Source organism: Canis lupus, chromosome 25, assembly GCF_011100685.1.
Source record: "Canis lupus familiaris isolate Mischka breed German Shepherd chromosome 25, alternate assembly UU_Cfam_GSD_1.0, whole genome shotgun sequence".
NCBI classification, from domain to species: Eukaryota; Metazoa; Chordata; class Mammalia; order Carnivora; family Canidae; genus Canis; species Canis lupus.
Window position 1 is genome coordinate 45,347,573 of NC_049246.1, and position 16,081 is coordinate 45,363,653.

General features: G+C 39.4%; 1 protein-coding gene across 1 annotated transcript; it reads left to right on the forward strand.

The window, feature by feature from the left end:
- Positions 1-6,268: 6,268 nt before the first annotated feature.
- On the forward strand, positions 6,269-7,240 carry LOC119865859 (UDP-glucuronosyltransferase 1A9-like). The gene has a single exon (XM_038574243.1). It carries the CDS (start codon positions 6,362-6,364, stop codon positions 7,238-7,240), a length of 879 nt encoding a protein of 292 aa, XP_038430171.1. The 5' UTR covers positions 6,269-6,361.
- The last annotated feature ends 8,841 nt before the right edge of the window (positions 7,241-16,081 follow it).

The following is a 16,081-nucleotide window of genomic DNA, read 5'->3' on the forward strand; positions in this document are numbered from 1 at the left end:
TCCTTTTTAAAAGTAAAATTTTAATTTTAGAATAAACTTAGATTTACAGAAATGTTGCAAAATGCAGTTGAAAATATTCCCGTATACTCTGTACCTACCTTCCCCTATTGTTAACAGCTTATTTTACTACAGTGCCTTTGTCACTACTAATGAACAAATATTGATATGATCAAAGTCTATATTTTACTCAGATTTCATTTATTTTTACTTAATGTCCTTTTTCATTTCCTGGTTCCCATCCAGAATATCATATTATAGTGTCTCCTCTAAATTGTGATGGTTTCTCAGGCTTTCCTTGATTTCGATGATATTGGCAGTTCTGGGAAATATTGTTTGGGAATTTTGTAGAATGCCCCTGATTTCAATTTGTTCTTTTTTTAAAAAAAAAAAAATCATGATGAAACCAGACTTCAGCTATTTTGGGAGGAAGACCACAGAGGTGATGTTTTTTCTTGCTTTCTGGCTGATAGATATTTGATTGTTGAAAAGGCTATTGTTTTCTGTACTGAATGGCCTTTGCATCTCCATAAAAGATCAGTTGTCCATATATCTATGGATTTATTCTGGACTTTCTAATCTGTTTCAACAATCTGTTTATGAAACACTTGATTACTCTAGCTTTACAAGAAGTCTTGAAATGTGTTAGGAAGTGTTAGTCCTCTGTCTCAGTCAATTGTTGGATAGACTCTTTAATTATGACATAGTATCTTTCCTCATCTCTTATTAGTGTCTTTAGTTTAAAATCTAATTAGTCTGATGTAAGGCTTGCCACACCAGCTTTCTTTTGACATCCATTAGCATGATAAATATTTTCCACACCCTCATTTTAAATCTGGAGGTGTCTTTGGGTCTATAGTGAGTCCCTAGCAGACAGCATATAAATGGCTATTGGTTTTTCTTCAATATGATACCCTGTGTCTTGATTGGGGCATCTAGCCCATTTACATTCAGAGTGATTATTGAAAGATATGGGTTTAGTGACATTGTATTACCTGTAAAGTCACTGTTTCTGTAGATTGTCTCTGTTCCTTTCTGCTGTGTGTTACTTTTTGCTCTCACTTTGCTAAATGTTCCCTTTTAATATTTCTTGTAGGGCTATTTTGGTGATCCAAATTCTTTTAGTTCTATTTATTCTGGAAGCTTTTTATCTCTCTTTCTATTTAGAATGACATCCTAGCTGGATAAAGTATGCTTAGCTGCATATTTTTTTCATTTATCACCCTGAATATATCGTCCCAGCCCTTTCTGGCCTGCCAGGTCGCTGTGGTTAGGTCTGCTGCCAGCCTAATGTTTCTACCTTGCAGGATATGGACTTCTCTTGAGCTGCATTCAAGATTTTCTCTTTGTCTCTGAGATTTGCAAGTTTCACAATGATATGTTGGGGTGTGATGGATCTTTATAAATTTTGAAGGGGGTTCTCTGTGCCTGGTGACTTGGATGCCTCTTTCCTTCCCCAAATTAGGGAAGTTCTATGTAGAATTTGCTCCAATATACCTTCTGCACCCCTCTCTTCCTTTTTCTGGGATCCCATATTCTAATATTGTTTCCCTTATGGTACCATTTATCTCTTGAATTCTCCTTTGGTGAATCCAGTTTTGTTTTTCTCTCTTTTTCTCAACTTTATTCTCCATCATTCTGCCTTCTATATCACTAATTTCCTCTTGTACTTCATTTATCCTAGCAGTTAGAGCCTCCGTTTTTATTGCATTTCATTAATCATCTTTTTGATTCTGACTTATTTAGATTTTTGTTCTTTTATTTTCTCAGAAAGGGATTCTGTAGTCTTCTATGCTCTTTTTGAAGCCCAGCTAGTATCTTTATAATTATTATTCTGAATTCTAGTTCTGACATATTACTTATGTACATACTGATTAGGTCCCTAGCAGCCAGTACTGCCTCTTGTTCTCTTTTTGGAAGTGAGTTTTTCCATCTTGTCATTTTCTCCTGAGAAGAATTGATGAATAGAACAAAATACTAAAATGGCAACAAGGACCCCAGAGAAATATACACTAAACAAATAAGAAGAGTCTTGAGACAACAAAAAACAAACAAGCAAACAAAAAAGGAATATAATCAGACAGGTGAACAGAATAGAGCAGTACCAGGATCTTGTGTGAATTTTAGTCTGTTTGTTAGAAAACGAGATCCCAAAATTGTGACCAAAGAAAAACTGATCAATGTACAAAAAATACAATGAAAAGATAGAATGTAACTGTAAAATGAACATTAAAAGACAAAAAAAAAAAAATAAAGAGAAGGAATATAAACAGACAGGTGAACAGAACAGAGCAATACACTATATCCTGAATGTATTTTGGTTGGTTTGTTAGAAGAAACTACATCTCAAAATTGTAAAGAAAGAAACACACACACACACACACACACACACACACACACACAAATAAAATTAAAGACAAAGATGAAAATTAAAAAAGACTTTAATAAACAGAAAGAACCAAAAAGAATGAAGAAAATCATAGCAAATATGATCAGACAGGTGACGAGAACAGAACAGAATAATCTATATACTAGATTCTGGGTGTATTTTGGTGCGTTAGAAGAAACTGCATCTGAAATTGTAAGAGAAATAAAAATTAGATATATACAAAAATAAAAGCAAATATAATGACAATACTGTAAACATGAATATTAAAAAAGATTTTATAAAAAGACTTGATAAAATAAGATATGGAAAAAGGAAATAGAAAAATAGGGCAGCCCCGGTGGCGCAGAGGTTTAGCGGGGTGTGATCCTGGTTATCCGGAATCGAGTCCCACGTGGGGTTCCCTGCATGGAGCCTGCTTCTCCCTCTGCCTGTGTCTCTGCCTCTCTCTCTCTCTTTCTCTCTCTCTCTCTGTGTCTCAATAAATAAATAAAATCTTAAGAAAGAAAGAAAAAAAGAAAATGGAAAGACAAAGAATAATGGGATAAAACCCATGAATTCTAGGTCTTATATTCCCTCAGCGCTGGGTGTTTGCAGTTCTCAGTGTTCAGTAAACAAAGTCTTGGCTGGATGTTCTTGCTGTTGTTCTGGGGGAGGGGCCTGTTGTGTTCATACTCAAGTGTCTGCCCTGGGGGGTGGGGGGGTATTGCAGCTCCCTTGCCAGGGGGCCAGGCTAAGTAACCAGCTCCCAATTGCTCCCTGTGGCTTTTGTTCCCTGAGGTCTTACCTCACCCTTGTAGAGGATGAGAGGTAAAAAGGCGGCCTTCTAATCTCCAGCAGACTTCTAAAAGTTCAGATTTTGTGCTCCACTGCTCTAGCACTTTCTGGTAGCCAGCTTATGGAGTCTCCCTCCTCCCAGGGTTTATCTTCTGATATATTGCCCCAGATTCACATCTCCAGCCTCCTGTTTTGTAAAAAGTGGTCACTTTTCTATTTGTAGAGTTGCAGCTATTCTTTTCTTAGATCCGTGATTGAGTTTGCAGGAGTTCAGGATGATTTAGGACTCTCTAGCTGAATTCCTGGGAGCAGTGAAACTAAGGTCTCCTTCTCATCTGTCTTCTTGGACTCTCTCCTGATTGTTTTTTAAAATTTTTATTTATTTATTTATTTAGAGAGAGAAATAGAGAACATGAGCAATGAGGGGGAAGGGGGGGCAGAAGAAGAAAGAGCATCCTGAAGCAGACTCCCCATGATGAGCACAGAGCCTGACTTGGGGCTCCATCCCAGGACACTGAGATCAGGACTTGGGCTGAGATCAAGAGCTGATTGCTTAACCAACTGAGCCACCAGATGCCCTGAAATATGATTGATTATTGAGTATTTATCTTGTATCCTGCAACAATGCTAAACTTATTTGTTCTAGGATATTTTGTAGATTCCCTTGGAATTTCTACAGAGATGATTATGTTGTCTGTGGAGAAGGCAGCTAGAGTTTTCTTTCCAAAGTGGAGGCCTTTTATTTTTCTTGACTGACTGCACTGGTTAGAATCTTCAGAACAATAGTAGAAGTGGTAGGATGGTCATCCTTGACTTGTATGTGATTAGGAGTAAAGCATTCAGTCATTCATCGTTAAGTGCGTTGTTAGTTATGGGTTTTTCCACAGATGCTCTTTATTAGGTATAGTACTTTCTCTTCTGATCCTAGTTTTCTGACAATTTTTATCAGGAATGGATGTTAGCTTTTGTCAAATACCTTTTCAATGCCTATGGAAATGATTATAAGCCATGTAATCATTTTCATAAGGATGATTTATTTATATGATGAATTACCTTGATTGATTTCTAGTGATAAAAGAGCCTTGTGTTTCTGAGATAAGACCCACTACTTTTTGTATATTATTATTATATATCTTTATATACCATATACATGGTATATATATGTGTGTATATATATATTTTTCTAAACCATATAATCATTTCTATAGGCATGATATATTTATATGGTGAATTGCCTTGACTGATTTTCTATTGATAAAACAACTTTGTATTCCTGGGATAAAATATATTTTATATAAGTTTATATTATTTAATTTGGTTTGCTAAATTTTGTGTCAAATTTTTGATTTATATTTATGAGGAGTACTGGTCTTTACATTTTTCTTTTTTTGATGTCTTTATCTAGTTTTAGTATGTGGCAATGCTGGTCTCATAGACAAACTCAGTGGCCTCCTAGAAAGATTAGGAAGTTCTCTTTGCTTCTGTTCTCTAGAATATATTATTTCTCTTTCAGGATATATTCTGAATAATAATTTATTTCTTCCTCCAATGTTTGGTACCTTGTATCAATGAAGCCATCTGAGTTTGAAATTCTATTTGTAGGAACGTTTGGATTCAAAGTTAATTCAACTTAAAATATACAAATTATTTTTACTCAATTTATGTAATATTTCTCCGTTAAACTAATAGTTTGCATCTTTGGGGAATTTGTCCATTTCATCTAACTTGTAGATATACTGACATAAATTTGTTCTTGGTATTCTTTCTTATTATCCTTTTAACATCTGTGGAATATGTAGTGATGCCAACTCTCTTATTCCTGATATTGATAATTTTTTTCTTCTCTTTTTTTTTTTCTGATCAGTTTGGATAGAGCTTCATCAGGTTAATTCATCTTCTCAAAGAACCAGCTTTTGGGTTCATTGATTTTCTGCTATTTTATATCTTATTGATATCTATTATGAAGTAAGCCATCCAGAAAGATTGATCATGTGCCTTCATTTTTGTTTTTTAGACATTCATCTGAAAGTCCATCAGTCCCTGATATAAATGGTGACTAAGCAAATATTATTATTTGTCTAGTATTAGTTTGGGCAACTCAGAAGAAGCCATGTTGGCCCCTAACAAAGATTATGCCCCCAGGTTGGCTTTAGAATCCCTCAGTAAATGTTTCTCAGGGTCTTATCTGACATACACCACTTAAGCCACCCATAATTGCACTCACACAGTGCAATCCAGTCCAGTGGAACAAAAAGTTTTGTGTGCTTTCCATGTGTGAGGCATAGCATGGGTCCTGTAGAAGGAAAGTGCAAATATGAAGAAGATATACCCTCTGGCGTCAACAAGCGCTCAGTAGAGTTTGGGAGACAGATACAAAGATTCCTGCAGGTGGGTAGCAGGCCAAATTAGGTCAGCCTTCAGCAGAGAGGTCTAGACAGAGGAATGCAGAGCCCAGAGGAAAGAGAGAGGATGCCTAGCAGAGTGCTTCTGGCAAGCTTCAGGCAAGTGACCACCCACTGCATGTGATGTGTGTAGGGAAAATGACTGAATATAGAGGACAGTCCTATTCCATCTATCAATTCCTAGAATGGTCCATGGAGGCAGGATTTGGCACTCTTAACCTTTTGTAGCCCACAAAGGGTTTGGAAGTGGAAAAACCGGTGGCAATGCCAGGCTTTTTAGAGGCTCTTGTGAATACAGTTCCATTGTCCATGAGGACACTAGTGGTAAGTGACTTCATGTCCTCCTTGGAAACTGGGATGCCAATCTCTTTCTGGGCAAAATTGTCTTATGTATCCTGAAGATAACCCAAGCTTTCCTTGGAAAAAATTGGAAAAAATCACTTTAATTGATATTTACTTTCCTTTTTATCACTCTGAGTCCTCAAAACATTGCCTAATAATTCTGTTTCCAAAAGAGCATCGACATGCCATACAGTGCATGATCTTTGTCCAAGGCAAAGATCAAATGGTACTGCTGTCTGGAAAATTTACAAGCATGTTTGTCAGCAAATGCTACCCATTCATTATCGTTCTTAGGAGTGCATCACTGGCAATGAGTGTAGTTTTTTTTTTTTCATGACTGTGTAAATACACTCCCTCTGCTGGGGCGGGCTTTGTGCCTATACTTCTTCCACGGACTGACTCTATTACACCAGCTCAGAACCCAAGCAACTGGATTGCCCTGGGCTGCAGTTTTCCAATGGCTGCCACAATTTTGACCGGCTTTCCTCTGTTGTGTGTGTGTCTCCTGCTGACATCTGGCTTTGCTGAGGCAGGCAAGCTGCTGGTAGTACCCATGGATGGGAGCCACTGGTTTACCATGCGTTTGGTTGTGGAGCAACTCATCCAAAGAGGGCATGAGTTGGTTTTAATCATACCAGAGGTGAGTTGGCAACTGGGAAAATCCTCCAATTTTACGGTGAAGACTTATTCCACAACTTACAATCTGGAGGAGTTGAATCAGATGTTCAAGAATTTCTCTTATTCTCAGTGGAAAACTCAGCAGCAAAGCTCACTTTTTTTGGTCTTAAGTCCATTAAAAGACAGTCTTGAACACCTTTTTTTACATTGTAAGAATTTGTTTAGTGATCCAAAATTAGTAGAATACATAAAGGAGAGTTCTTTTGATGCAGTGTTTCTGGATCCTTTTGATGTGTGTGGCTTAATTGTAGCCAAGTATTTTTCACTCCCATCCGTGGGCTTCACAAGGAGATTGTATTGCCATTATCTTGAAGAAGCCACACAGTGCCCCAGTTCTCCTTCTTATGTTCCTAGACCTTTCTCCATATTGTCAGATGTCATGAGTTTCAGAGAGAGAGTGAGGAATCACATCTTCCACCTGGAGGAACATTTATTTTGCCACTATTTTTTAAAAACTGCTTTGGAAGTTGCATCTGAGATCCTCCAAAAGGCTGTCACACCTTATGATCTCTATAGCCATATGTCGATTTGGCTGTTAAGAACTGACTTTGTTTTTGACTATCCCAAACCTGTGATGCCCAACATGGTCTTCATTGGAGGCATCAACTGCCAGGAGGGAAAGCCATTGCCAAAGGTAAGTTACCTCTTTTTTGCCTAGTAAGAATAACCTGGTTTTGGACACACACACACACACACACACACACACACAAAAGGAAAAGAAAAAAAAGATTCCTACTAAACTCCAGATTTGACATTTACATTTCCCACATTTGGAAATTTTTCCTGGTAGAAAGAATTCTTTTTGTGCCAATTCATTGATTCGTGCTGTAGCAAATTATAAAGCTGCTCTGTTTGATACGTATATGTACACAATTGATATAATCGTATATAATTTCTAGGCTGGTTTTGTAGTACTATCCTTTGGAAACTACTGAAAAACACACTAAAACTGAAATTTCACTTTTTAAAATAACTAATGCCATCCTTTGAGGAAAAGGCCCTTAGAAGTTTCGTATGGTAGTTCTCCCATTTTTCTGAAATTATTTTTTCTATATGCATATATCTAATGTATATTCTCTCACATGTTTTATTAAAATAAAATCTAGTAATGGATTGGACTTAATGTTCTTTACCTTGCTTTTTTCATTTACTAATAAATAATGAATATCTTTATAGTCAATCCATAAAAATCTGTGGCCTTTTTTTTTTCAGATTTTATTTATTTACTTGAGTCAGAGAGAGAGAGAGAGAGAGAGAGAGAGAGAGAGAGAGAGAGAGAATAAGTACCAGGAGAGGGCAGCAGAAGGAGAGGGTGAAGCAGGCTCCTTGCTGAGCAGAAAGCCCAATGCAGGGCTACATCCCAGGACCCTGGGATTATGACCTGAGCCCAAGGCATAAAATTAACTGACCCAGAGATCCAGGCCCCCGTCACATTCTTTATAATAGTTGCATAAAATTCTTTACTTGGATGCACCATAGTTCTTTCAACTAAGCCATAGTGATAGATTTTTAAAGCTTTATCCCACTGTGTGCTTTATAAGCAAGACTTCACTAAATCTACTTAAATAATTGCTTTAGATTCTCACATTTCCACATTCTTGCTCTTCTCTCTGTAGGCTGAATGTCCTTGGGAGTAGGGGTTGTTTGGCCAAATGCATGCCCATGTTACCTTTTAAGTTAATTCAACAAGTTGCTTTCAAAAGATCAAACAATCTGGATGTTTCTGATTAGGGTAGGTCTCAGGTATTTTTATCATATCATTTTTGAAATGATAGTGTAGAAGTGAAGCACAGCCATTAGTGTTTTCTTACACGCAGATGCTCAGGACAGATGATTTAGTTGGCTCAGACACATCGTCCCCTATCTGCAGGCTCAATTCACTTGCCTGAAATAGCATTTGGACCTTCAACTGCTCTGCCCTTCGCTGGCTCCTCCTTCAGCTTTCCCCACACCTGGGACATGTGTGTTTAGCTCTGAGAGGAAGAGCACCAGCTTCTCCTACAGGACACTCACATCATCAAGGTTGGAGGCATTGAGCACAACTGCAGGGGTCTAGTCCCTTCTCATGGGTTTTAGCTCATCCTTGTGGGTCCCAGCTTGTCCTTGCTCTCCCCCACTTCACACCCACCCATGCTTTCTGAAGACACACCTTGCTGTCCTTAAGCTCCAGCATCACACTGTTTCTAGAAATTGTGCAATCAGCTCCCACATAGTGTTGGATCAAATCCCTGTAACACGTCCTTGACTAAGGACACCTGGATGGCTCAGCAGTTGAGTGTCGGCCTTCAGCTCAGGATGTGATTTCGGGGTCCTGGGATTGAGTCCCACAGTGGGCATCCTGCACGGAGCCTGATTCTCCCTCTGCCTCTGTGTGTGTGTGTGTGTGTGTGTGTGTGTCTCATGAATAAATAAATAAAATCTTAACGAAAAAACCCCCAAATCCTTGAGTACATGAATCTTTGGTGGCCTCATGTCTCTGATTGAACCCTGAATAGTAAATGATGGGCTGTGGGAGCGTGATGCCTCGTACACTTTGTGACCTGAAATACTAAGTAGATGGAAGTATCATTACCACATGGAAAGCCTAGAAGAGAAGGTGAGCTTCTGGAGGGAATTCAAGAGTTGTGTTTCAGATATATGAAATTTTAGAAGCTAGTAAGTTGGGATCCGAATGCCATTAGAATCCATTCTGTACTGTCAGAGTAAATAAATCAGGACCAGGGAGCAGCCGTTGAGTCGTTTTTATAAGAAAGAGCTTCCTCACAGTCTGGGATGTCTACAGATTGAACAGGTTGTCTCCAGGACAGGTTGAAGAGTGGGTGTGTTTGTTCGGTTTGCTCATTCTGACATTCAACCATCACTCCTTTATCTCTTTGAGCTTGTATTTCTATTCCACAATGCCATAGGTTTTTAACCTGCTTTTATGCCTGAATCTTTCATTGATCATCCTGTTGTGTGTGTGTGTATACATACATATGCAAACATTGAAAATATTTCTTCCTGTTCCAGTTTTGGTAGTTTGTGGTTTTCCAGAAATGCGTCCATTTTTTTTCTAGATTGCCTAATTTATTGGCATATAGCTGATCATAATACGTTTTTAAAATTGTATTTCCTTGGTATTGGTTGTGATCTCTCCTTTTTCATTTGTGATTTTATTAATTAGAGTCTTTTCGCTTTTGTTTTTAAGAAGGCTGGCTAATAGTTTATCTATCTTAGTAATTCTTTCAAAGAACCAACTCCTGGTTTTGTTGATCTGTTCTATAGTTCTTCTGGTCTCTATTTCATTGAGTTCTGCTTGAATCTTTATTAACTCTCTTCTTCTGCTTGGTGTAGGTTTTATTTGCTGTTCTTTCTCCAGTTCCTTTAGGTGCAAGGTTAGCTTGTGTATTTGAGTTTTTTCCAATTTTTTGAGGGATGCTTGTATTGCAATGTATTTCCCTCTTAGGACTGCTTTTGCTGTATCCCAAAGATTTTGAATGGTTGTATCTTCATTCTCATTAGTTTCCATGAATCTTTTTAACTCTTCTCTAATTTCCTGGTTGACCTTTTCATCTTTTAGCAGGATGCTCTTTAACCTCCACATGTTTGAGTTTCTTCCAAATTCCTTCTTGTGATTGAGTTCAAGTTTCAAAGCATTGTGGTCTGAAAATATGCAGGGGACAATCCCAATCTTTTGGTATCGGTTGAGACCTGATTTGTGACCCAGTATGTGGTCTATTCTGGAGAAAGTTCCATGTGCACTTGAGAAGAATGTGTATTCAGTTGTGTTTGGATGTAAAGTTCTGTAAATATCTGTGAAATCCATCTGGTCCAGTGTATTATTTAAAGCTCTTGTTTCTTTGGAGATGTTGTGCTTAGAAAATCTGTCATTTGCAGAAAGTGCAGTGCTGAGGTCTCCCAGTGTTAGTGTATTATTATCTAAGTATGTCCGTACTTTGGTTATTAATTGATTGATATACTTGGCAGCTCCCACATTAGGGGCATAAATATTCATGATTGTTAGGTCCTCTTGTTGGATAGATCCTTTAAGTATGATATAGTGTCCCTCTTCATCTCTTACTACAGTCTTTGGGATAAACTTTAATTTATCTGATATGAGGATTGCTACCCCTGCTTTCTTTTGAGGACAATTTGAATGGTAAATGGTTCTTTAACCTTTCATTTTCAGGCTGTAGGTGTCCTTAGATCTAAAATGAGTCTCTTGTAAACAGCAAATAGATGGGTCTTGCTTTTTTATCCAGTCTGAACCCCTGTGTCTTTTGATGGGATCATCAAGCCCATTCACGTTCAGAGTTACTATTGAAAGATATGAATTTAGTGTCATCATAATACCTATTCAGTCTCTGTTTTTGTGGGTTATTTCTTTGGGCTTCCTCTTTCTTTTACAGAGTCCCCTTAATATTTCTTGCAGAGCTGGTTTGGTGGTCACATATTCTTTCAGTTTCTGCCTATCTTGGAAGCTCTTTATCTCTCCTATTCTGAATGAGAGCCTTGCTGGATAGAGTATTCTTGGCTGCATGTTCTTCTCATCTAGGACCCTGAATATATCCTGCCAGCCATTTTTGGCCTGCCAGGTCTCTGTGGAGAGGTCTGCTGTTAATCTAATATTTCTCCCCATGTAAGTTAGGGATTTCTTGTCTCTTGCTGCTTTAAGGATCTTCTCTTTATCTTTGGAATTTGCAAGTTTCACTATTAAATGTCAAGCTGTTGAACGGTTCTTATTGATTTTAGGGGGGGACCTCTCTATCTCCTGGATCTGAATGTCTGCTTCCCTCCCCAAATTAGGGAAGTTCTCAGCTATGATTTGTTCAAATATGCTTTTTGGTCCTCTGTCCCTCTCTGCACCCTCTGGAACCCCAATTAAACAGATTTTTCCTTCTGAAGCTGTCATTTATTTCCCTTAACCTTTCCTCATGGTCTTTTGTTTTTCTCTTTTTTCCTCAGCTTCCTTCCTTGCCATCAACTTGTCTTCTATGTCACTCACTCTTTCTTCTATCTCATTAACCCTCGTCATTAGGACATCCAGTTTGGATTGCATCTCATGTAGTTGATTTTTAATTTTGGCCTGATTAGATCTACATTCCGCACTCATGAAGTCTCTTGAATCCTTTATGCTTTTTTCCAGAGCCACCAGTAGCTTTATAATTGTGCTTTGGAATTGGCTTTCTGACATTGAATTGTAATCCAAAATCTGTAACTCTGTGGCAGAGAGGACTGTTTCTGATTCTTACTTTTGTAGTGAGTTCTTCTTTCTCATCATTTTGCTCAGTGCACAGTGGCTAAAAACAAGTTGTACTGGAAAAAGGAAGAAAAAAAAAGAAAAAAAAAAAAAAAGGAGAGGTACCCTTTGGTTCTATATACTGTAATTCCCTCGACTTCCCCTGGAACTTTCCAGTGCTTCTCAGTCAAGAACTTGCTCTTCCCCTGTCCTTCCAACTGGTCTTCTGGGGGAGGGGCCTGCTGTGCTGAAGCTCAGGTGTGTGCACCTGAGGGAGCTGCCCGGCCCCCTGCCAGGTGCACGGCTCAGTGGGAGCTGTTTACCCCATGAGGCCCCTGTCCCCGGGCAGCCCACTCTGTCCCAGGCACAGGGTGACACCAGGAGGAACAACACCACTGGAGGCGGCCAGATCTCCAGCCCTGGAGTCAGCTCCTGCAGTGACTCCCACAGTCTCCCAGTCCACAAGGGCCTGGATGCTCCAGGGGGCAGGGGGCGCTGACCTGCACAGCTCGGGGCCATCCGGCAGCAGGAGCATCCTGACTGTCCTGTGCCCTCCCTGCCTCTGCCTGTGCCAAGGGCAGCGCAGGGTCCAGGGCTGTGTCCCCCGGTGCCCTGGGCTCCGGGCCCTGTGCTGCTGGGATCCTACTGCCGGCTGGCTGGCCCCTTCCACAGGGAGCCACCCCCTGAGCTGCTCCCGAGGCTCCACCGGGTGCGCACTCCAGGCCTTTACAGAGCTCAGCCCGCGTGGTGCAGCAATCTAACCAGGGTGCCCCTCCTCTTTAGTGACCCCAGGTACCTGGAGGCCCCAATGCCCCTCCTGCGGTTCTGCCCGGGTTCCCTGCTAAGCACCTTTCTGTCGGGGAAGAATCCGGTGCGGATTTTTAAAGTTCCCGCTTCTCCGGGGCAGGGCTCTCCTGCCCTGAGGCTGTCCCTGCCCCTCTTAGCCTGGCTTTTTGGGGAGGCCCTCCCCCACTTGATTCTTTTTTATCCCCCCCACCACCACCTTCCTACCTTGTTAGAAGCAAAACCTCTTCTCTCTGTAGCGTTCCAGCTATTCTCTCTTTAAATCTCAGGCCGAATTCATAGGTTTTCAGGATGATTTGAAGTTATCTGGGTAAGTTGGTGGGGACAGGTGACATGGGAACCCTACTCTTCTGCCATCTTGCCTCACCCCACCCCCCCGGGGGGGTTTTATCTTCTGATATATCACCCCAGATTCACATCTCCAGCCTCCTATTTTGCAAAAAGTGGTCACTTTTCTATTTGTAGAGTTGCAGCTATTCTTTTCTTAGATCCGTGGTTGAGTTTGTGGGAGTTCAGGATGATTTAGTACTCTCTAGCTGAATTCCTGGGAGCAGATGAAACTAAGGCCTCCTTCTCATCTGTCTTCTTGGACCCTCTCTTGATTGTTTTTTTTATAAATGTGTACTTATTTAATTATTTTAGAGAGAGAAATAGAGAACATTAGCAATCAGGGGGAAGCGGGGGCAGAAGAAGAAAGAGCATCCTGAAGCAGACTCCCCATGATGAGCACAGAGCCTGACTTGGGGCTCCATCCCAGGACACTGAGATCAGGACTTGGGCTGAGATCAAGAGCTGATTGCTTAACCAACTGAGCCACCAGATGCCCTGAAATATGATTGATTATTGAGTATTTATCTTGTATCCTGCAACAATGCTAAACTTATTTGTTCTAGGATATTTTGTAGATTCCCTTGGAATTTCTACAGAGATGATTATGTTGTCTGTGGAGAAGGCAGTTAGAGTTTTCTTTCCAAAGTGGAGGCCTTTTATTTTTCTTGACTGACTGCACTGGTTAGAATCTTCAGAACAATAGTAGAAGTGGTAGGATGGTCATCCTTGACTTGTATGTGATTAGGAGTAAAGCATTCAGTCATTCATCGTTAAGTGCGTTGTTAGTTATGGATTTTTCCACAGATGCTCTTTATTAGGTATAGTACTTTCTCTTCTGATCCTAGTTTTCTGACAATTTTTATCAGGAATGGATGTTAGCTTTTGTCAAATACCTTTTCAATGCCTATGGAAATGATTATAAGCCATATAATCATTTTCATAAGGATGATTTATTTATATGATGAATTACCTTGATTGATTTCTAGTGATAAAAGAGCCTTGTGTTTCTGAGATAAGACCCACTACTTTTTGTATATTATTATTATATATCTTTATATACCATATACATGGTATATATATGTGTGTATATATATATTTTTCTAAACCATATAATCATTTCTATAGGCATGATATATTTATATGGTGAATTGCCTTGACTGATTTTCTATTGATAAAACAACTTTGTATTCCTGGGATAAAATATATTTTATATAAGTTTATATTATTTAATTTGGTTTGCTAAATTTTGTGTCAAATTTTTGATTTATATTTATGAGGAGTACTGGTCTTTACATTTTTCTTTTTTTGATGTCTTTATCTAGTTTTAGTATGTGGCAATGCTGGTCTCATAGACAAACTCAGTGGCCTCCTAGAAAGATTAGGAAGTTCTCTTTGCTTCTGTTCTCTAGAATATATTATTTCTCTTTTCAGGATATATTCTGAATAATAATTTATTTCTTCCTCCAATGTTTGGTACCTTGTATCAATGAAGCCATCTGAGTTTGAAATTCTATTTGTAGGAACGTTTGGATTCAAAGTTAATTCAACTTAAAATATACAAATTATTTTTACTCAATTTATGTAATATTTCTCCGTTAAACTAATAGTTTGCATCTTTGGGGAATTTGTCCATTTCATCTAACTTGTAGATATACTGACATAAATTTGTTCTTGGTATTCTTTCTTATTATCCTTTTAACATCTGTGGAATATGTAGTGATGCCAACTCTCTCATTCCTGATATTGATAATTTTTTCTTCTCTTTTTTTTTTTCTGATCAGTTTGGCTAGAGCTTCATCAGGTTAATTCATCTTCTCAAAGAACCAGCTTTTGGGTTCATTGATTTTCTGCTATTTTATATCTTATTGATATCTATTCTGAAGTAAGCCATCCAGAAAGATTGATCATGTGCCTTCATTTTTGTTTTTTAGACATTCATCTGAAAGTCCATCAGTCCCTGATATAAATGGTGACTAAGCAAATATTATTATTTGTCTAGTAGTAGTTTGGGCAACTCAGAAGAAGCCATGTTGGCCCCTAACAAAGATTATGCCCCCAGGTTGGCTTTAGAATCCCTCAGTAAATGTTTCTCAGGGTCTTATCTGACATGCACCACTTAAGCCACCCATAATTGCACTCACACAGTGCAATCCAGTCCAGTGGAACAAAAAGTCCTTGTGTGCTTTCCATGTGTGAGGCATAGCATGGGTCCTGTAGAAGGAAAGTGCAACTATGAAGAAGATATACCCTCTGGCGTCAACAAGTGCTCAGTAGAGTTTGGGAGACAGATACAAAGATTCCTGCAGGTGGGTAGCAGGCCAAATTAGGTCAGCCTTCAGCAGAGAGGTCTAGACAGAGGAATGCAGAAGCCCAGAGGAAAGAGAGAGGATGCCTAGCAGAGTGCTTCTGGCAAGCTTCAGGCAAGTGACCACCCCACTGCATGTGATGTGTGTAGGGAAAGTGACTGAATATAGAGGACAGTCCTATTCCATCTATCAATTCCTAGAATGGTCCATGGAGGCAGGATTTGGCACTCTTAACCTTTTGTAGCCCACAAAGGGTTTGGAAGTGGAAAAACCGGTGGCAATGCCAGGCTTTTTAGAGGCTCTTGTGAATACAGTTCCATTGTCCATGAGGACGCTAGTGGTAAGTGACTTCATGTCCTCCTTGGAAACTGGGATGCCAATCTCTTTCTGGGCAAAATTGTCTTATGTATCCTGAAGATAACCCAAGTTTTCCTTGGAAAAAATTGGAAAAAATCACTTTAATTGATATTTACTTTCCTTTTTATCACTCTGAGTCCTCAAAACATTGCCTAATAATTCTGTTTCCAAAAGAGCATCGACATGCCATACAGTGCATGATCTTTGTCCAAGGCAAAGATCAAATGGTACTGCTGTCTGGAAAATTTAGAAGCATGTTTGTCAGCAAATGCTACCCATTCATTATCGTTCTTAGGAGGGCATCACTGGCAATGAGTGTAGTTTTTTTTTTTTTTTCATGACTGTGTAAATACACTCCCTCCGCTGGGGCGGGCTTTGTGCCTGTACTTCTTCCACGGACTGCCTCTATTACACCAGCTCAGAACCCAAGCAGCTGGATTGCCCTGGACTGCAGGTTTCCAATGGCTGCCACAATTTTGACTGG

What these genes read in the sequence shown, in the direction of transcription:
- LOC119865859 (XM_038574243.1), top strand. Translation starts at nt 6,362, where the DNA reads ATGGCTGCCACAATTTTGACCGGCTTTCCTCTGTTGTGTGTGTGTCTC.